General features: G+C 47.6%; 1 protein-coding gene across 2 annotated transcripts; it reads left to right on the top strand.

Annotated features, from left to right (window-relative positions):
* The first annotated feature begins 728 nt into the window (after positions 1 to 728).
* LOC310636467 (uncharacterized protein) lies at positions 729 to 19,127 on the top strand. Of its 2 annotated transcripts, none has more exons than XM_083356330.1 (4): positions 729 to 853; positions 9,485 to 10,498; positions 12,725 to 12,830; positions 16,334 to 19,127. In XM_083356330.1, exons 2-4 carry the CDS (start codon positions 9,731 to 9,733, stop codon positions 18,490 to 18,492), a joined length of 3,033 nt encoding a protein of 1,010 aa, XP_083212456.1. In that variant the 5' UTR covers positions 729 to 853; positions 9,485 to 9,730; the 3' UTR covers positions 18,493 to 19,127. The 2 variants fall into 2 exon arrangements, with proteins under 2 accessions (XP_083212456.1, XP_083212455.1); XM_083356329.1 differs by lacking the exon at positions 729 to 853 and adding an exon at positions 9,230 to 9,263.
* The last annotated feature ends 1,397 nt before the right edge of the window (positions 19,128 to 20,524 follow it).

Here is a 20,524-nt window from a genome sequence, read left to right as displayed (position 1 = left end):
GAGGCATCAGCCCACTGCTCCACCAAGGCTCATTTAATTGTTAATTGTATATTATGCATAATTTTTATTTAGAATATGATTATTGTAACTATAATCCTGTATTTAGCTCTGGGAAGTAGGGGGGTTTGGGGTGGGAGGGATTTGGGGATATATTGTAAAATTTTGTTTTTGTAAAGACCTTGGAGGTCGTCTAGTCCAACCCCCTGCTCAGGCAGGAAACCCTAGACCATTTCAGGCAAATGGCTGGCCAGTCTCTTCTTAAAATCGTGGTCCCAAGTCGAGGACTACTCGTCAGCGGGGTTACTCCTGTTGAACGCCTACCTGCAGCTGGCCAGCTGGTTCTAAGAAGAGCATTTCCTGCCCCAGATTTCCCCCTCCCTCCTCCCTCCCTCCCTCCCACCTGTAGGGAGGCGATCACGTGACGCCACGGGATCCACGTGATAAGCCTTTTCCTCTCCTCCTCCTCTTTCCCCCCCGCCCGCGTCCGGCCGGAAATGCCAGAAGGGAGATGGGCGGAAGCTCCCGGCCGGCGGACCCGCCGCGGTTTAAAACCAACGAGCAGGGAGGCCTAGAGAGGCGTGGGAATTTGTGGGTGTGCGGGGAGGGGCGGCGCATCGCTCCTCCGACACCCTCCGGGATGTGCAGCTTGCAATCGGTGCCCAGACGAGCCGCGATGGTGGCTGCGAGCGGAGGGTGGGGAGTTGCAGCCGCGGGTGCAAAAGAGGGGGTGCATGGGGGTCGGGGTTCCTAAGGAAAGCGGGGACCGGTGTGTGTGTGTGTGTGTGTGTGTGTGTGTGCAAGCTTGCACAAGCTTGCATTCAGCCCCTCTTCCCCCAAGCGGGCATCCTGGAGGGTAAGTAGGTCTGCAAAGGCCATCATCAGCCACAGTTCTGGGAAGGGAGCGGCGGGGTGGCTGGGTGGCTGGGGGGAAAGTGGTGGGTTCACACGACTTGCTGTGCCAGCTTTTGGGGTGTTGCGTGTTCGGCCAGCCGGCTGGGTTGAGGGGGGCTTGGGTGTGCGTGCCTGGTTTAAACTTGGATCAACTTAAGAAGGGTTGTGGGCAGTGCTTTTTTTTTTTTGGAAAAGAAAAGGTGCCGGAACAGAGGGATAGAATCAAGATCAGGTGAAGTACTAATACCACTTTACAATGCCTTGGTAAGGCCACACCTGGAATACTGCATCCAGTTTTGGTCACCACGATGTAAAAAAGATGTTGAGACTCTATAAAGAGTACAGAGAAGAGCAACAAAGATGATTAGGGGGCTGGAGGCTAGAACATATAGGGAACGGTTGCTGGAATTGGGTATGTGTAGTTTAACGAAGAGAAGGGTGAGGGGTGACATGATAGCAGTGTTCCAATATCTCAGGGGTTGCCCCAAAGAAGAGGGAGTCAAGCTATTCTCCAAAGCGCCTGAAAGCAGGACAAGATGCAACGGATGGAAACTAGTCAAGGAGAGAAGCAACCTAGAACTAAGGAGAAACTTCCTGACAGTTAGAACAATTAACCAGTGGAACAACCTGCCTCCAGAAGCGGTGAATGCTCCAACACTGGAGGTTTTTAAGAAGAGACTGGACAGCCATTTGCTTGAAATGGTATAGGGTTTCCTGCCTGAGCAGGGGGTTGGACTAGATGACCTCCAAGGTCCCTTCCAACTTTATATTATTATTATTATTATAACTCACATGTCATACAACTTGCCTTGCCTACCCTACAAGGTTCCATCCAAAAAAAGGTGCCGGAACTCCATTCTGAGCGTTCTATGAGAAAAAAAAAAAAGCCCTGGTTGTGGGAAGCCTTGCCAAGCGGATTTGTAAGTTGGGTCCGCTGTTGTGGGGAAGCGGAGGGTTTGCCGTTCAGATGAGCGCCTACGGAGATTCTCGGTTGGTCCAGGTTCACGGTTGTCCCAAAGGTGCTTTTTTTTCCTCCAGGACTTTCTTGGTTGGTTTGTTTTTTTTTTTCTTTTTCTTTGAAGACCTTTGGCCTCTCCTCCAAGAAGCTTCTTCAAGCTGACGACTGGATGGTGGGGAATGGAAGGATTTTATATTCCTTGCAGACAGCAGCTGGTCGTTTGCTTCCTATTTTTTTTTTTTAGAGAGTCCTTGAGGCCGTTTGGAGGTTTGTCTGTGTCTTCGGGATCATTCTGAGTAGGGAAAATTGGTCTGGAGACTTCTTGGCTGCAAGATGTTTTCTGCCTGGTGTCTCTCTCTCCCCCTCCACCCCCCCATCCAGTCAGAGCTGAGGAAGCTTCTTGGATGAGAAACGAAATGTCTTCAACGAAAACCGAGACAGTCCAGTTGTCTCTGGAAAAAGCACCTTTGAGACAGTTCAGATGAGTGCAGATCCAGCCGAATGGTGAAACCCGCTTCAGAGGGCTTTCTCTTCCATAGGGGCAGTGCTTTTTTTGTAAAAGAAAAAGGTGCCGGAACTCACACATGTCATACAAACCCGCCTTGCCTACCCTACATGGTTCCATCCAAAAAAGGTGCCGGAACTCCGTTCTGAGCGTTCTATGAGGAAAAAAAAAGCCCTACATGGGGGGGGGGGATGCTGGCTGTCCCTTTTTTTTAGGCTTCTGCTTTGTTTTCAGTCGGACCCCAGATCCCTTTTCTTGGATGTTTCAAAGGGTGTCTTCAGATTTTGAGATACAGGGATAGTCCTTGGCTTACGACCACAATGGAGTCCAAAATTTCTGTTGTTAAGGGATATGTTTGTTAAATGACTTTTGCCCCGTTTTACGACCACCTTGCCACAGTTGAGTCAAGTGAGTAACCTGGTTGTTAAGTGAATCTGGCTTCCTCGTTGACGTTGCTTGTCAGAAGGTCACAAAAGGGGATCACGCGATCCCGGGATGCTGTGACTGTCATAAATAAGAGCCGGTTGCCAAGTGTCTGAATTTTGATCACCTGTCCTTGGGGATACTGCAATGGTCGTAAGTGCGAAAAATGGTCATCATTGGCTTTTTTCAGTGCCATTGTAACTTTGAATGGTCATTAAATGAACTGCTGTAAGTCAAGGATTACCTGTACTCCTCTGGCAGTTCTAGGATTGTGGGTTGCTTTGGGATGCAAAACAAGGGTGATGGTCTGCAGTCTTTCGCAGGGGACTAGCAGCTTAGGAAGCTGCCTAATTCTCAAGGCTTGTTGTTGTTAGTTACGGAGTCATGTCCGACCCATTGCGACCCCATGGACAATGTTCCTCCAGGCTTTCCTGTCCTCTGCCATCTTCTGGAGTCCATTTAAGCTCACGCCTACTGCTTCAGTGACTCCATCCAGCCACCTCATTCTCTGTCGTCCCCTTCTTCTCTTGCCCTCAATCTTTCCCAGCATTAGGCTCTTCTCCAGTGAGTCCTTCCTTCTCATTAGGTGGCCAAAGTATTTGAGTTTCCACTTCAGGATCTGGCCTTCTAAAGAGCAGTCAGGGTTGATCTCCTCTAGGACTGACTGGTTTGATTGCCTTGCAGTCCAAGGGACTCGCAGGAGTCTTCTCCGGCACCATAGTTCAAAGGCCTCAATTCTTTGGTTCTCAGCCTTTCTCATGGTCCAACTTTCACAGCCATACATTGCAACTGGGAAGACCATAGCCTTGACTATACGCACTTTTGTTGGCAGGGTGATGTCTCTGCTTTTTAGTGTGCTGTCTAGATTTGCCATGGCTTTCCTCCTCAGGAGCAAGCGTCTTTTAATTTCTTGGCTGAAGTCCCCGTCTGCGGTGATCTTGGAGCCCAGGAAAATAAAATCTCTCACTACCTCCATTTCTTCCCCATCTATTTGCCAGGAATTGAGAGGGCCGGATGCCATGATCTTGGTTTTCTCAAGGCTATTTAACTTTATATTGTCAGCCTTGTCTGATCCTCAGGTCCCCCAACAGGATAGTTTTTAACTCTTATGCTATGGTTGCATGACACATCTATGCTTAATCTCAATGGAACCTTTGCATAACGAACGTACCAGACCACCCAAGCCATGGGGCTAGTTGCACAACACACTAGCCTCAGAGTTGTTAACTAGATTGCAGTTTGGTTGGTGTGAGCACATCCTCGTAATCCTCTACGTTTGTAGGAAATGTACCCTCAAAGCCCCCTTCGCTGTAAAAGAGTGGTGTACATTTCTCTACTCCCCAAAACTGAATAACCTGGTCGATAAATTCACCCACTTTGAGGCGCAGTGCCTGGAGCCACAAAAGAGGTGAATGGACTGGGTTTCACAGAACGTAAAGATCTCGTTGTTCAAATGCCCTTTCTAGGTCTTTTCTCTAAGCTGGCTTAATGGGTCGTGTGAACTGGGCCGTTCGCTAGCAGCCATCTTGTAGGGTTCTCAAGCAAAGGCTCTTGCCAGCTTCTCGGTTGCTGTATTTATTTATTTATTTATTTATTTATTTATTTATTTATTTATTTATTTATTTATTTATTTTATTTTTATACCGTCCTTCTCCCGAAGGACTCAGGGCGGTGTACAGGGCAATAGCCCTGCCTCAGTTTGACTTGGGTTGTCTTTTCTGGGCTTCAGGCTGGGAAGCCGTTTCTGTGTCTCACAATATTTTCGTCCTGAACATTTTCACATTTGCTCAACGAGAGTCTGCTTTAGTTTTCTGCATTTCTCTTGACGAGACATTGTTTGGTGGGGTTGCTTCGGCTGTACAAGTAGTCCTTTACTTATGACGTTTCATTGAGTGACCGAAGTTACAACAGCACTGGAAAATTAAGCTGACTTTGTAATAATGCCGCTTGAGGGGTGTGTGTGAAAGCCCTAATAAGCAGGCATATACATAGAATGAAGGCTACTGCTAAGCTTGTAAGCCGCCCTGAGTCTTCGGAGAAGGGCGGGATATAAATGGAATTAAAATAAAAAAGGGACCGATGTTCGTATTTCGCACTGGCGACCGTTGGCAGCATCCTCGTGGTCGTGCGATCCAAATTCAGACGCTCGGCAGCGGACTCATATTTATGACGTCGGCATTGTCCTGAGGTCATGTGATTCCCCCCCTTCTGTACTTGTCTGTAACCTTCAGTCGCTTTCTGACAAGCAAAATCGCTGAGGCGGCCAGCTCCACCCCACAGCCGCGTCACTGACTTAACACAGTGCAGTGCACACTGCACAGCTAAATGCAGCGTTTCACTTAACAGCTGTGGCAAGAGAGAGGTGGTAAAACGGGGCAAAAAAACCCGCCCAACCGATGTCTCGCTTAGCGACAGAAATTTGGGGGCTCAATTGTGGTCGTAAGTCGAGGACCACCTGTGATCTTGTGTTCACTAGAAGCTGAACATTCAAGGACGGTTTCGATGGCTGGATTTTAAGAGAGCTTCTCTTAGAAGCAGTTGGGTTATTGCCTAAAGCAGGGGATACTTTAAGCTTGCGGGGCTTTCGTTATCATAACCATATTTTTTTTTTTGCAGGCAAAACAGAAGTGGTTTACCACTACTGTTTTCTGGAAAATTGTTTACCTCCCAGACTAATCTGCAGCTCTTGGATTTCCTTTTGGTCTCCCATCCAAGTATTAACCCACTGAGCTTTTTCCAAGAAAAAGCTCTGTGTGCTGCCCCCGCTGAAATCAAAGGATACTTTTTCCAAGGGAGAGCGGAAAACTCTTCCCACATTCGTAATCCGACGAAACCAGCAAATCAGGACAGCTTCCAGGATCTGCAAAACGGTGGAATTCTGGAATATTTTACCCCACTCTTTAGCTGAAAAGAACCCAAGCGATTCCAAGTAATTGGCAGACCGCTCTAGCTTACAGGTTTAAAAGATGAAAGAGGAAAATTAAAAGAACTTTTTGAGGTTGGGTTGGACCCACAGTTCCACTTTTTGATTTTATTTTTTTCCTGCTGGGTTGGTTCCTCTTTCCAAACTTCCCCTTTTCTGTTTGCCCTGGAAGCCAAGCAATAATCCCTTCCCCCCCTCCCTCCCACCCACCCCCGCTTGTCCAAAAGGGGAAGATGGCTTCTTCAGTACGGTGCTGGGGAAATTCTGGGAGTTGAAGTTTACACCTCTGAAATTTGCTGAGATTGAGACACGTTGCTCCAGTGTGTGCAGTTTCATCAGATCAGGAAATAATAATAATAATAATAATAATAATAATAATAATAATAATAATAATAATAATAATAATAATAATATAAAGTTGGAAGGGACCTTGGAGGTCATCTAGTCCAACCCCCTGCTCAGGCAGGAAACCCTATACCATTTCAGGCAAATGGCTGTCCAGTCTCTTCTTAAAAACCTCCAGTGTTGGAGCATTCACAGCTTCTGGAGGCAGGTTGTTCCACTGGTTAATTGTTCTAGCTGTCAGGAAGTTTCTCCTTAGTTCTAGGTTGCTTCTCTCCTTGGTTAGTTTCCATCCGTTGCTTCTTGTCCTGCTTTCGGGTGCTTTGGAGAATAGCTTGACTCCCTCTTCTTTGGGGCAGCCCCTGAGATACTGGAAGACTGCTATCATGTCACCCCTCGTCCTTCTCTTCATTAGACTACACATACCCAATTCCAGCAACCGTTCCCTATATGTTTTAGCCTCCAGTCCCCTAATCATCTTTGTTGCTCTTCTCTGTACCCTTTCTAGAGTCTCGACATCTTTTTTACATCGTGGTAACCAAAACTGGATGCAGTATTCCAGGTGTGGCCTTACCAAGGCATTGTAAAGTAGTATTAGTAGTTCACTTGATCTTGATTCTATCCCTCTGTTAATGCAGCCTAGCATTGAAGAAAGCTTGTCTGTGGGCACACAAAAAATGCATGTTCCTCCTCCCGTGTTCAGCTTTTTACCACTTTAAACAGGTTTGAATCCAGGTAGTCCTTGACTTAGGACCACGATTGAGCCCCAAATGATTATTGCTAAGCGAAACGTTTGTTAAGTGAGTTTTGCCCCATTTTTATGACCTTCCTTGCCCCCGTTGTTAAGCAAATCACTGCAGATGTTCAGTTAGTAAGCTGGTTGTTAAATGAATCTGAAGGTCACAAAAGGGAACCCCATCCGTCATAAATACGAATATTAATGGGAAACCTAAAAATTGGGAAAATTTAGTCGGGACATTGATTGTCTAAAAAGATTGAATGTTAATCCAACTAGGATATGTATAAGCCAAACCTTATTGATAAATGTAAGAAAGTTATTTTTGATTGAATTGATGTAATCAGAGTTGTATTAATTTAAAGATGGGGACAGTAAATACTAAGGAGAAAAGAGAGGAAACATTTAATGTAATAGTTTGAGATCTGTGCTAAAGATATTTGTAGGTTATTGAATTATTGAACAACTCAGCCGCCACGTTGCTTTTCAAATATTCAAATGTAAAACCAGAAAACCAATAAAAAATTTCTAAAAAAAAAAAAGAAATAAATATGAATCAGAAAGAAAAAAATACAACATCGCTATAACTAGTATTTGTCAAATTATTCAGAAACGTTTGGTCTGCCATGCAGACCATGCAGACCTATGGTCTCATTGAAGTTGAGTGCATTTCAGATTTAGAAGACTTTGCCAATTAAATACAAAGATCCTTTTTTTTTTTTTTGAAAAGTCATCTCTAACTTGGGAAAAGATGGCAGAAGTATAAGCTGGAGGGAAGTGGAAACTTCCCCTTTTTCACCAAGACAGCCGTAAATGGCATAATCTGAACAAAAGGGAAACACACTCGACTTCAGCATTGTTTGTTTAGCCACCGCTTGAAGTTACAATACTAGAAAAGTGACTTATAATTGATCCTCACACTTAACAGCCATCGCAGCATTCCCCACGGTCATGTGATCCAAATTTGGGCACTTGGTCACTGATTCGTACCTAGGAGAGTTGCACTGTCCTGAGGTCATGTGATCTCCTTTGGTAACTTTCTGGAACCTTCTGTCACTGTCGGACAAGCAAAATCGATAAGGCAGGCCAGATTCACTTACCAACCGGGTCGCCAACTTAACACTGCGGTTCAATGCAGCGTTTCACTTAACGGTGGCAAGCAAAACCTCACTCGACCAATGTCTCACTTAGCGACAGAAATTTGGGGCTGACTTGGGATCGTAAGTCGAGGACTACCTGCAGTCTTGTTTTCAGCAGAGCCTGAATATTCAAGGGCAGTTAAGATGGCTGGACGGATCCTAAGAGAGCTTTCCTTAAGAGGTCCGTGTTTACAAGGGTTGCAGCGTCCCGGGGTCACGTGGTGGCCCTTTGCAACCTTCCCAGCTGGCTTCCTGCAAGCCACAGGGGAAGCCGCATTTGCTTAACGGCCACACGTTTCATTTAACGACTGCAGGGATCTGCTTATCAACCGTGGCAAAAGAAGTCATAAAATCAGGTGTCACTCCTGCTGGACAATAATTTAGCAATAATCTTGTGCCAGTTGTGGTCACAGGTTGAGAACTACCAATAGAGGCAGAGTGCCAGGAGTAATGATGAACAGGTAGCCCTCGACTTTCGACCAATCATGTAGACCACGGGTAGGCAACCTTGGCTCTTTTATGACACGTGGACTTCAACTCCCAGAATTCCTGGCTCAGGAATTCTGGGAGTTGAAGTCCACAAGTCATATAAGAGCCAAGGTTGCCTACCCCTGGTATAGACCATTTGAAATTTAAAAAGTGACTTATACCTGTGATTCCCAAAAAATAAGGCCGGGTCTCCTTTTTTTTGGGCCTTTTTTGGCCTCCAAAAGAGGCACAGGTCTTATTTTCGGTGGGGGTTCTTATCACCGACAACCCAGCCCAGCCGGTCCACTTCTTCCTGGGGCCAAAGGAGCAGCTTCATTTTTGCAGCTGCATTCCGGCCTGCATTTTGCAGTCAGGCCTTTCCGGAAGGCCTCTGCAGCCGAGTACCGAGCTATGGATTCAATCCGTAGTTCGGTTCTTGGCGGCAGAGGTCTTGCAGAACCGAACCATGGATTGAATCCGTAGCTCGGTTCTCAGCCTTCCGGAAAGGCCTGTGACTGAGAAATGCAGGTCTGGCTGCAAGAGACCCCTCAGAAGAAGTGGGCCTGCGAGGAGAGGCCTGGCTGCCAGTTAAGCGGGTGCACATAGGGCAGATCCGCACACACACCCGCCCTAGCTTGATTTTTAAGTGTGTGCCTCACCACAAAACTAGGGCTTATTTTCGGGATAGGGCTTATATTAGGCCCACCCCCCCAAAAAAAAATCAAGCTAGGGCTTATTTCCGGGGTAGGGCTTTCGAGAAAACAGGGGTAGTTGTTTTCACATTTCTCCCTTTGAGAAATGCTGTTTTGTTCCATTCCATGGATTTAACTGATGACCGGGTAGATCCTGACCGAACGTTCGAAGAAACTTCCTAAAGGGTAAGAGCCGTTTTGTGGAGGGAGTCTTAGCAGAGAGTTGTTAGGCTGGTTTTTCACCTGGTTGCTCAAGACGATTTCCTGAGAGTGGTTTAATCTGGAAAGGGCTGGATTGGATGACCTCAGTGTGGCCCCTTTGTAGCTCTGGGATTCTGCTGTTCAGCGAGTGACCGTTTCAGTATTATATTTTTTTTCTCACCCACATTTCTTTCTCTGTCCTTCAGGAAGAAGTTCTTCGGAGAGAGAGAGAGAGAGAGATGTTCCCAATTTTTTTTTCTGTAGGTGAGAAGCTCTGAAATCCCATCGTCTCTGCCTTGTATGTACCGCTCTGAACTTGCCCAGACTTGGACTCAGACACACACACACACACACACACACACACACACACACACACACACCTCGGTCATGTCCGCAGAAAGAAACCAGCGCTGGGCTGGGAAGGCGAGCAATTGAGCAGAGCCAAGGTCGAAATGGCGGCCGAGCGACAGGAGGTGTCCTCCGTGGGCCTCCCCCCTTACGAAAGCAGGCTAGAAAAAGGAGTCAAAATGGAGGAGCTCGAGAGAAATGGCCTTGCGCTGGCCGGCCCGACCCGTTTCAGGAAGAGCCCTTACGTTATCCAGGCTTTCACCATCGGAGAGCATTTTAGCCGGATGACAGCCAAGCCAACAGAGCGGGATCTCGAAGAGGGGATGCTGTCGCCATGTTGGGAAGCCCAATGGCGAGACATCCTGAAGAACAGAGAGTCCCCGTGTTCGGGTTGGAGCAACCGCCAGATCCCGGGGCTTCTGGCTCCTGTTGAAACCGGGGCCGGCGAACAGCCCCCACAGGAAGAGGCAGGTGGGCTTCTGCCGCGAGAGAGGCCTTTCAAAACCGGCCTGGACGGGGACCCCGCAGAGCAGAGCGACGATGGAGAGGTGAAGGGAGAGGGCCAGGCCGAGGAGACCCCCAGCGCGGAGCTGCATCGGCAGCACTTCCGGTGGCTTTGCTACCAAGAGGCGGAGGGGCCCTGGGACGTCTGCGCCCGGCTGCGGGAGCTGTGTCTCAACTGGCTGCAGCCGGAGCTGAATTCGAAGGAGCGGATGGTGGAGCTGGTGGTCCTGGAGCAGTTCTTAGCCATCTTGCCCGAGGACATCCAGGGCTGGGTTGGAGAAAGCGGGCCAGAGACCTGTGCCCAGGCGGTGGCCTTGGTGGAAGACTTCCTGCTGAGGCAGCAAGAGACTGAGAGTTGGAAACAGGAAGTAAGGGGGGGGGTTGTTTCTGGGGTGGGGTGAGTTGGGGGAGCTGGGGATGAGTTTTCCATCGGTCCTTCATCTCATAAGAGCCAGGGTGGCACAGGGCTTAAAGTGCAGTGTTGCAGGCTGACTCTGCTCACCGCCAGGAGTTCGATCCTGACCGGCTCAAGGTTGACTCAGCCTTCCATCCTTCCGAGGTTGGTAAAACGGGGACCCGGATTGTAGGGGAGCCGTATGCTGACTCTGTAAAACGCTTAGAGAGAGCTGTAAAGGAGGGATCCCCGATCCCTGATCCGTGGACCGGCCCCGTGCTCCGGCATGCCAGAAACCGGGCCGTGCAAACGAGCGAAGCCCCATCCACGGGATGCAGGCGGCATGTGAAAGCACGCCCCTTCCGGTCGGTGGAAAAACCTCCATGGAACCGGGTCCCTGGTGCCCAAAGGTTTGGGGGCCACTGCTGTAAAGCACTATGAAGCGGTATCGCAGTTGCTCTCTCATTGTGTCTCAGCAGGGACCGACAGGTGGAATCAAGTGTGTCTCAACCTCAGCAACTTTTAAGATGTGTGGACTTCAACTCCCAGAATTCCTCAGCCCCTTTGCTTTAAGATCTGCAGGCTTCCAGGTCCCAGAGTTCTGCAGCCAGCTTGCGTTAAGATGTGTGAGCTTCAATTCTCAAAATTACATGCCGGCTGGGGGAATTCTGGGAGATGGTGTTCATAAATTCTAAAGCAGCTGAGGTTGGAAAATTCTTTTATTGTAGGCTGAAATTAGCTGCTGCCTCCTCAAACTGAGGGATAAATTCTTTGCCTTGATCACTGGTCCTCTGTGCCCGAAATGCTGATAGTATTGCTAAAGCACATTGGTTTGTGCTTAAATTGTAAGCCGCCCTGAGTCTTCGGAGAAGGGCGGGATATAAATGGGATTAAAATAAAAATAAATAAAATAAATAACTTTATAAAGATTTTAGCAAAGAAAGTTGGAACTTTGCCAGAATGTATTTAGAATCATTGATGGACATATTTAGAATAAAGTGAAGGCAGGATTTTTGCTGTAGTTGTCATTAGCTGCGAAGTCGTGTCCGACCCATCGCAACCCCATGGACAACGTTCCTCCAGGCCTTCTTGTCCTAAAGGCAGAATAGCGGGCGGGGGGGGGGGGGAAGGAGAAAGCCAAAAGTGTAGGAAAAAGAGGAAAGAAGATATAAAAAAAGTCCAATTTTCTTTTCAACAATTATAACTTTACCTCTTATTCTGTGGCTAGAGCAGGATCTTCCCATTTCTATAATCTTATTTTTTTTTCCTAATCAAAAGCATATAGCACAAGTTCATTTTTTTTGTTGTTTCACACAAAAAGTACAGAAGGCTTTCCAGTCAGCAATAAATTTGGTGCCTGAAATTTTGCATTTCCCCCTTGAAGGGTATCGGTGAGCCAACAGCCTGAAATGTGCTTGGAGCCTTGGTGGAGCAGTAGGCTAATGCCTCCTTAAGTAACACCAGCTGCCTGCAATTAGTGCAGGTTCGAGTCCCACCAGGCTCAAGGTTGACTCAGCCTTCCATCCTTCCCAGGTAGGTAAAATGAGGACCCAGATTGTTGGGGGCAATTAAGCTGACTTTGTAATAATGCCGCTTGTGGGGTGTGTGAAAGCCCTAATAAGCAGGCATATACATAGAATGAAGGCTACTGCTAAGCTTGTAAGCCGCCCTGAGTCTTCGGAGAAGGGCGGGATATAAATGGAATTAAAATAAAATAAAAATGTGATCAAGCCGGTCTCTTCACCAGAAACATTTGGGGTCTCTCTGACTTTCCCACTTCATACTAAGCCCAGGAATTAGTTTTCCAGTTTTTTTCTCCAGGCCTTACTGCCTGTTTTAACATTTCCCAAGGCTGCGCCTCGTCCCGAATGCTCATTTTTTTGAGTGTAGACAAGGGGGTCTCCAAAACTTGGCAACTTTTTAAGAGTTGCGGGCCTCAACTCCCAGAATTGCCAAGGTTGAAAAACACTGCTTGTAGCCTGTCTCAGTAAAGTGGAGTTGTGAAATGTGTTTCCCGACTAAATGGTTCCACCGCTGTGCAGCACACCCCACCATCTTCATACTTTGTGTTGTTGTGACATCGCACACGCATCCCAAAGGGCCAGAACCGGCCAGGTGAGGCTCCCCTCGTCATTCTGATTCGAGTAGCCAGACTTGCAGCCCCCCCTCCACCCCACATTCTTGCTTTCTATCGTTTTAGGTGCTGGGAGAGTTTGAAGAAGTAGCCATGAGTTTTTCGAGAGAAGACGACGCTGGCGAAAAACAGCCTTGCCGGGAAATCAAGCAGGAACAGGCCAACTGGTTGGGTACGGATGCTTTGCCGTGAATTTATTTATTTATTTATTTAGTTACGGCTTTACTATGCTGCCCATCTCGACTGTCGAGAGCGACGCTGGTAGTCTTCAACTTGCAACCGTCGTTGAGCCTTGAGTTGGGGTCGTAAGTGCCATGCCAGTCATTAAAGCAGATCATTAAGCAGATATGGGGCTACATCTGACTTTATGACCTTTTTTGTGGCAGTCCCTAAGGGAAGGCTACAACTGTAAAGCGAACACCACCGTTGTTTTAAGTTCATCTATTCTCTGCCAATGACTCTTTATTTTCCAGTTCTTTCTCTTTTCCATTCTGTCATATTCGGGTAGGGCCATGTTCCACGGTCCAGGCTTCATTCGAAGTTGTGAATTTGAATTTTCCCTCCTTGCAGTCTGTCAGTGCTGCTAACACCAGATATTCTTGCTTTGACAACATATTTATTTTATTTTTATCCCATTTATATCCCGCCCTTCTCCGAAGACTCAGGGCGGCTTACAATTTAAGCACAAACCAATGTGCTTAGCAATAGCCTTCATTCTATGTATATGCCTGCTTATTAGGGCTTTCACACACACACCCCAAGCGGCATTATTACAAAGTCAGCTTAATTGCCCCCAACAATCTGGCTCCTCATTTTACCTACCTGGAAAGGATGGAAGGCTGAGTCAACCTTGAGCCTGGTGGGACTCGAACCTGCACTAATTGCAGGCAGCTGGTGTTACTTAAGGAGGCATTAGCCCACTGCTCCACCAAGGCTCTTTGGAGATGCAGCCCTTTTTATACTTGTGTTTCACTCTTAGAGTTAGAGCTAGAGCTAGATGATACTGGTGGGAGGAGGAGGAGGAGGAATGTAATGGGAGTTAGTTAGACATAACATTATAATAGTGTTATAATGTTCAGAGTTTTTGAAATAAGAGATGATAAGACCTGGCGGGTTGGAGAACTGGAGGGAAAGCCTGCATTTCAAAGTAATTGGAGAATGTGATTTATGACTGTTAATTAGAGGAGGGAATTGTGCTTGATACTTTGTGCCAAGGGGAGGGGAATTCAGATTTTGGCTTCGACCATGTACGTGCCGATGCCATGCTACTCGAATAAAGATTCTTTAAAGTAAACAATGCCTCTAAGTTCTTTGGAGAGTATGACACAGTCACAAAGTCCCATTTTTTGCGCGCTCAGAAATCAGCCCACATTTGCAGCCATTTGCAGCCATGCAAAGTCACGTGACCGCAATGTACATTTTCTGCTGGAAACTGGCATTTTTTTTTTTTGTTTCTGGAAAAGGGAAGTGAATGCCGGTAACTTTGCATGGCTGCAAACGGCTGCAAACGTGGGCTGATTTCTTGAGTGCCCCAAAATGGGACCGTGTGACCGCAGGGAGGGAAACTTCAGATTCACATTTGTGAATAGCCCCGAGGAGGTTCATCGTAACTTCGAATAAAGTCTAGACAGGGGAACACGGCCCTACCCGAATGTGACAGAATCGAAAAGAGAAAGAACTGGAGAAAATCACAAAGTGTAAAGATCTGCCATTAGAAATTGAATGACAGTAGCAAAAGAAAGCAAAGACAATGCCTGCGGTTAATAACACCTTGGCTGCAATCCCAAAACAGCCCGAGCACCGTTTGAACACCACTGACCTCAACAAAATCCCCATCAGTCCATTGCAAAAGGCAGTTTTATTGGGAACAGCTTACATCCCGTAATTATATCTTTCTAACCATCAAACAGCAACATCTGCCCATCCCAGAGGATGAGGATGAGGATGATAAAGTAGAAAGGGACCTTGGAGGTCATCTGTCTTCGAGCTCTCTGGCCCAGGCTGAGAATTTTAATTTTAACTGGTTTTTTTTTATTTTTCTCTCAGGGACTGATTTAATCTTTTTAATTGTTTTAACTTTTGTATTGATTTTTCTTTTAAACACCCTGTAAACCGCCCTGAGTCCTTCGGGAAAGGGCGGTATACAAATCAAATCAAATCAAATCAAATCAAAAAATAAATAAATAAATAAATAAATAAATAAATAAATAAATTCTAGTCCAACCCCCTGCTCAGGCAGGAAACCCTATACCATTTCAGACAAATGGCTGTCCAGTCTCTTCCTAAAGACTTCCAGGTTCCACTGGTTAGTTGTTCTAACTTGTCAGGAAGTTTCTCCTTAGTTCTAGGTTGCGTCTCTCCTTGACTAGTTTCCATTCGTTGCTTCTTGTCCTGCTTTCAGGTGCTTTGGAGAATAGCTTGACTCCCTCTTCTTTGGGGCAGCCCCTGAGATACTGGAACACTGCTATCATGTCCCCCGTCGTCCTTCTTTTCATTAAACTACACATACCCAATTCCAGCAACCGTTCCTTGTATGTTTTAGCCTCCAGTCCCCTAATCCTCTTTGTTGCTCTTCTCAGCACTCTTTCTAGAGTCTCATCATCTTTTTTAACATCGTGGTGACCAAAACTGGATGCAGTATTCCAAGTGTGGCCTTACCAGATCTTTGGGAAGGACTTGATAGGGTAATAAAAAGGCTAAATGCAGTCTAAATATCTGGCGGAAGTGGGCAAGGAACTCATAATAGAGCTTGCTGAAGAAGGTTTTGTGAGATTCCAACTTGGAAAGAATCGCTCCCAGTTTTTTTGCAGCGGGCAAGACAATTCTCCTCAGTTTCCTGAAGAGAAAATGGCTCCCAGCACAATTTCAGAAACAGAAGCTGAAGAAAAAAACGGAAGCTGAGGAAAAAAAACTGTGGGTTTCCCCCCGACCCCAAAAAAATGTGGTTTATTTTTCAAATGAACAAATGTTAGTCTAGCAGCCAGGCAAAGTAATCATTGCTGGTTAGTCTATGTCCTGGTTTGATCTCTCTCTCTCTCTCTCTCTCTCTCTCTCTCTCTCTCTCTCTCTCTCTCTCTCTCTCTCTCTCTCTCTCTCTCTCTCTCTCTCTCTCTCTTATTCTTCTCTTCTGAGGATGGTTGGGGCATGGTAGAAAAACAAACCAGGAATAAGCCAGGAAGCCATAAACATATATATTTTTATTTTTTTTTATTTTAATTCCATTTATATCCCGCCCTTCTCCGAAGACTCAGGGCGGCTTACAAGCTAATTCTCTGTGTCATGTATGTGTGTGTATGTGGGTATATGTATAATGGTAATCTTTTGAGTGCTGCATGAAACAAAATTTCATTTTAATGTATGCTGATTAGTGCACATTTAAAGTGACAATAAAATTCTGTTCTGTTCCGTTCCGTTCCATTCCATTATTATCCCTATTTCTCACATTATGCAGAGTCTCAGGAAACGGGAAGCCCATAACTTTCAAATTAAACTTGGCTTGCCCTGAAACAAATTGTGGTGAAATTATCTTAAACTGATTGTAGTCACGCATTAGAAGGGTTAAAAAAATAAATAAATGGGGGGAAAAAAGTAGCACAGAATATGGATCTGTGTTGTTTCAACCATTCTACCTGTATGAGCCGTAGCTTTTCTAATGCTCTCTTTCAATCTTGACAGATAAGTGGGAGAGTGACGATGAAGAGGCTGTCTTTGAAGTCTTATTGGAAAAAGCTGAAACTCAAGTTCTGGAAGAAAACTTTGGGGAACAAGCGGCACAAAGATGGGAGCAGAGATTCCCCACAGACAAGAGAAGAAACAACGCCATTCTCGACGAGAGCGGGGTCTCCGGTGAACGTGTCTCGGAGGACAAAGCGCCCACGGGAAAGCGGAGACACGTATGCGCTGTTTGCGGCAAGGGCTTTACTCAAAAATCCAATCTCAACAGGCACCAGAGAACCCATGTGGGAGGAAAGACATTTCAGTGCTCAAAATGCGGGAAAAGCTTCAAGTGGGAAACCAGTTTTATGCGACACCAGCGCTTCCACACCGGCGAGAAGCCTTATCCCTGCGTTGACTGTGGGAAATGTTTCAGTCGGAGCGCCAACCTCATCATTCATCGGAGGATTCACACCGGAGAGAAACCTCACCAGTGCACAGACTGCGGGCAGAGTTTTAGCCAGGTCTCCAATCTTGTTCGACACCACCGAGTCCACACCGGGGAGAAGCCGTACAAATGTCTGGAATGCGAGAAGAGCTTCACTCAGAAATCGAACCTCGTCAAGCACCAGAGCGTCCATTTGGGGGACAGGCCGCCGCGACGCTCCATTAACGGGAAGAGGCTGGCTCAGAGGTCGAATCGCCGCAGATTGGACGAGGATTCTCTCGGAGAAAACCCCTGTCAGTGCTTCAAGTGCGGGAAAATCTTCTCCCGGCGAGGCAACCTCCTTAGGCATCAGAGCATCCACACGAAAGACAAGCCGCACAAGTGCTTGGAGTGCGGGAAGCGGTTCAACCAGAGGACCAACCTGAATGCACATCAGAGGATCCACACTGGGGAGAAACCGTACCGGTGTCCGGACTGTGGGAAAAGCTTCCGGTGGAGAGCTCACCTGATCATCCACAAGCGGTTGCACACCGGCGAGAAGCCCCACAAATGTGCCGACTGCGGGCAGAGTTTCAGCCAGCGGTCCAATCTGGTGAGGCATCTCCGAATCCACACGGGGGAGAAGCCGTACAAGTGCTCCGAGTGCGAGAAGAGCTTTGGCCAGAAATCCAACCTCATCAAGCATCAGAAGATTCACACGGGCGACAGTGCGCCCCACCAGCCAAGCGGTCTTGTCAGACAGGACCAAACGGCAGAGGAACCCTATCCGTGTTTCCGGTGTGGGAAAGTATTCAGCCGCAGGGGGAACCTCCGGAGACACCAGAGCATCCACACCCGAGAAAAACCTCACAAATGCTCCGACTGTGGGAAAAGATTCAACCAGAGGGCAAACCTCATCAGCCACCAGAGGATTCACACCGGGGAAAAACCCTTCACCTGTCTTGACTGTGGGAAGAGTTTTCGGCAGAGCCCGCACCTTATTAAACATCAGAAAGTCCACACGGAGGAGAAGGCTTCATACCACAGCTCAAATCACCGGGTGGGCCTCAGCCTTGAGCCGGGCCACAGGACCCACGAGACGATCTCCCTGCGAGCTAACCCGTATCAGTGCATGAAGTGTGGGAAGATGTTTAACTGGCAATCGAATTTCATCCGGCATCAAAAAATCCACGCCGGCGAAGAACCTCGCCAGTGCATGGATTGCGGGAAGACGTTCAATCGGAGGAAGAACTTTGTGGCTCACCAGAGGATCCACACAAAAGAGAAGCCTTTTCAGTGCGGCCAGTGCGGCCAGACCTTCACGTGGGAAGCGCACCTGGTGATCCATCAAAGAATCCACACGGGAGAAAAACCTCACCTCTGCGCCGAGTGCGGGCAGAGTTTCAGCCAGAGATCCAACCTCATCCGGCATCAGAGGATCCACACGGGAGAGAAACCCTACATTTGCTCGGAGTGTGGTCAGAGTTTTACGCAAAGGACACACCTCGTGGTGCACCAGAGAACCCACACGGGGGAGAAACCTCACAAGTGTGTGGAGTGCGGGCAAGGCTTCAGCCAAAGGGCGCACCTGATTGTCCATCGGAGAATCCACACGGGAGAGAAGCCGTATCGATGCGCGGACTGTGGACAAGGTTTCTGCCAAAGATCTAATCTTACCAGACATCAGAGGTCCCATGACTGTGAGAAACAAAAATGGGAACAGGGAAGGAATACCGCTGAAGGGTTATGCTAGGCCTCAGTCACCCAAGCATGGGGAGCGGGGGAGGGAAAATGATAATATTCAGTTGGTAAAGGGCAGTTGTGGGACAGACCTTGATCTTTACGGAAGGATCCACCGAGGACGGAGCCAGAACTATAAAATACACAGATGTGTGAAACAGTTTTGAGGACACCGATCGTATTAAACAGGGGGCCGCCGTCTTCAAAAACGGCTACCGACGTCTTGACTTTTGCAGCAGTGTTCCTCACGATTATTGTTTGAAGGCCGTGTTTTTTCGACCTTAGCAGCTTTTAAGATATGCGGACTTCACTTCCCAGGATTCCCTAGCTGGGGAATTCTGGGAGTTGGAGTCCACACGTCTGCAAAAAAAAAAAAAAAGTCGCCAAGTTTGAGATCTGCTGCGTTACAGAATGACGTCGCCAGTAAAAATGCACTGATTTCGCCAACTATCCTCGCTCTTCCCTGCTGCCTCTGCTTCTTCGCTTTGGGCTTCGGCAGTTGCTGTTGTCCATCGTTGTTCCATTTTTCTAAACCAACGGAAGGTGGGAAAGAAATATAATGTGAAAGAAATTGTCTGTGAGCACCATCCTGTTCTGGAAAAAGGACCAGCCGGGCACCAGATTGAAAGCAAAAACGGATGAAAGATTAGGTTTGTTCATGCAATGCTTTTCAACCTTGGCCACTTTAAGATGGGTGGACTCCAACTCCCAGAATTCCCCAGCCAGCGTTGCTGGCTGGGGAATTCTGGGAGTTGACGTCCACCCATCTTAAAGTGGCCAAGATTGAAAAATGAACTAGGAAGGTTGGGGAGTGCAGAGAAATACAGCCCCTCCCCTAATTTCCCGTTCTGGGTCACATGACTAGAAGAGGGAGGAGCTTAGAACGGAGGCTTTTGCAGGATTCTGGGCCTCCGCTCTAAGCCCCTCCTCCCTGCTAGTCACGTGACCCCAGAGCACAGCATAGAAAAGAGCGGTTTCTCCGCTTTGGCAACTTTTAAGATACCTGGACTTCAACTCCCAGAATTCCCCAGCCAAACGTTTTAAAAGCTGACAAGGCTGAGAAACACCGAACCACTAGACACTGAACCCCTTACAGCTGGCCCAAAGAACACCCTTGAGATTGTTTGCACTGTGCCCTGTGCATCCTTGTGACTGTGTTTTAGAAGAAACCCAGGGATGTGTGCGGCTGATTACCCGAAACCATGCTGAGGGGAAAGGGAGAGGTTTCCAAGCTGAGCCGTGCTGGCTCAGGAATTCTGGGAGTTGAAGTCCACGAGTCATAAAAGAGCCAAGGTTGCCTAACCCTGGCCTAGGCCGCTTTATGACTCGTGGACTTCAACTCCCAGAATTCCTGAGCCGGCCATGCTGAGGGGAAAGGGAGAGGTTTCCAAGCTGAGCCGTGCTGGCTCAGGAATTCTGGGAGTTGAAGTCCACAAGTCATCAAAGAGCCAAGGTGGCCTACCCCTGCCCAAAACCAATCCAGGAACATCCCATTCTGAGGACTATTCCTAATCTAAGCTCCCTTTCCTCCCAGCCTCTTCTCACCATTCCAATTGCTCTCGTCCTTTGCTCCAGGACCAGAGTTCTCAATCTTTTTGAATCCGGTACAGCAGGGGTCCCCAATCCCTGGGGTGTAGCCCTGTATCTCTGTGGAGCCATCCCCTCCGCCTGCCTGCGGTCAATCTGGAAAGGTTGGGAAGCGCCGGGGTACAGTATTCAATATATCAGTAGTTCTCTGGCTCGCCAGAGAACGATGAATGCTATACAGATAGACCTCGACCTAATGACTGCAATTGAGCCCAAAATTTCTGTTGCTAAGCGAGATGTTTGTTCAGCGAGTTCTGCCCACTAGACTAGGGGTAGGCAACCTTGGCTCTTTTATGAGTCATGGACTACAACTCCCAGAATGCCTGAGCCAGCCATGTTAAAGGGAAATGGAGAGGTTTCCAAGCTGAGCCATGCTGGCTCATGAATTCTGGGAGTTGAAGTCCACGAGTCACAAAAGAGCCAAGGTTGCCTAACCCTGGCCTAGGCCGCTTTGTGAC

This window comes from Vipera ursinii (assembly GCF_947247035.1).
Source record: "Vipera ursinii genome assembly, chromosome: 2".
Lineage (NCBI taxonomy): Eukaryota > Metazoa > Chordata > Lepidosauria > Squamata > Viperidae > Vipera > Vipera ursinii.
The sequence above is the reverse complement of the archived record's forward strand: the minus strand, read 5'-3'. Positions and strand labels throughout refer to the sequence as shown.

What these genes read in the sequence shown, in the direction of transcription:
- LOC310636467 (XM_083356330.1), top strand. Translation starts at nt 9,731, where the DNA reads ATGGCGGCCGAGCGACAGGAGGTGTCCTCCGTGGGCCTCCCCCCTTAC. An exon ending in CTGAGAGTTGGAAACAGGAA is followed by an intron (nt 10,499 to 12,724) that starts GTAAGGGGGGGG and finishes CTATCGTTTTAG; the next exon opens with GTGCTGGGAGAGTTTGAAGA. An exon ending in GGAACAGGCCAACTGGTTGG is followed by an intron (nt 12,831 to 16,333) that starts GTACGGATGCTT and finishes CAATCTTGACAG; the next exon opens with ATAAGTGGGAGAGTGACGAT.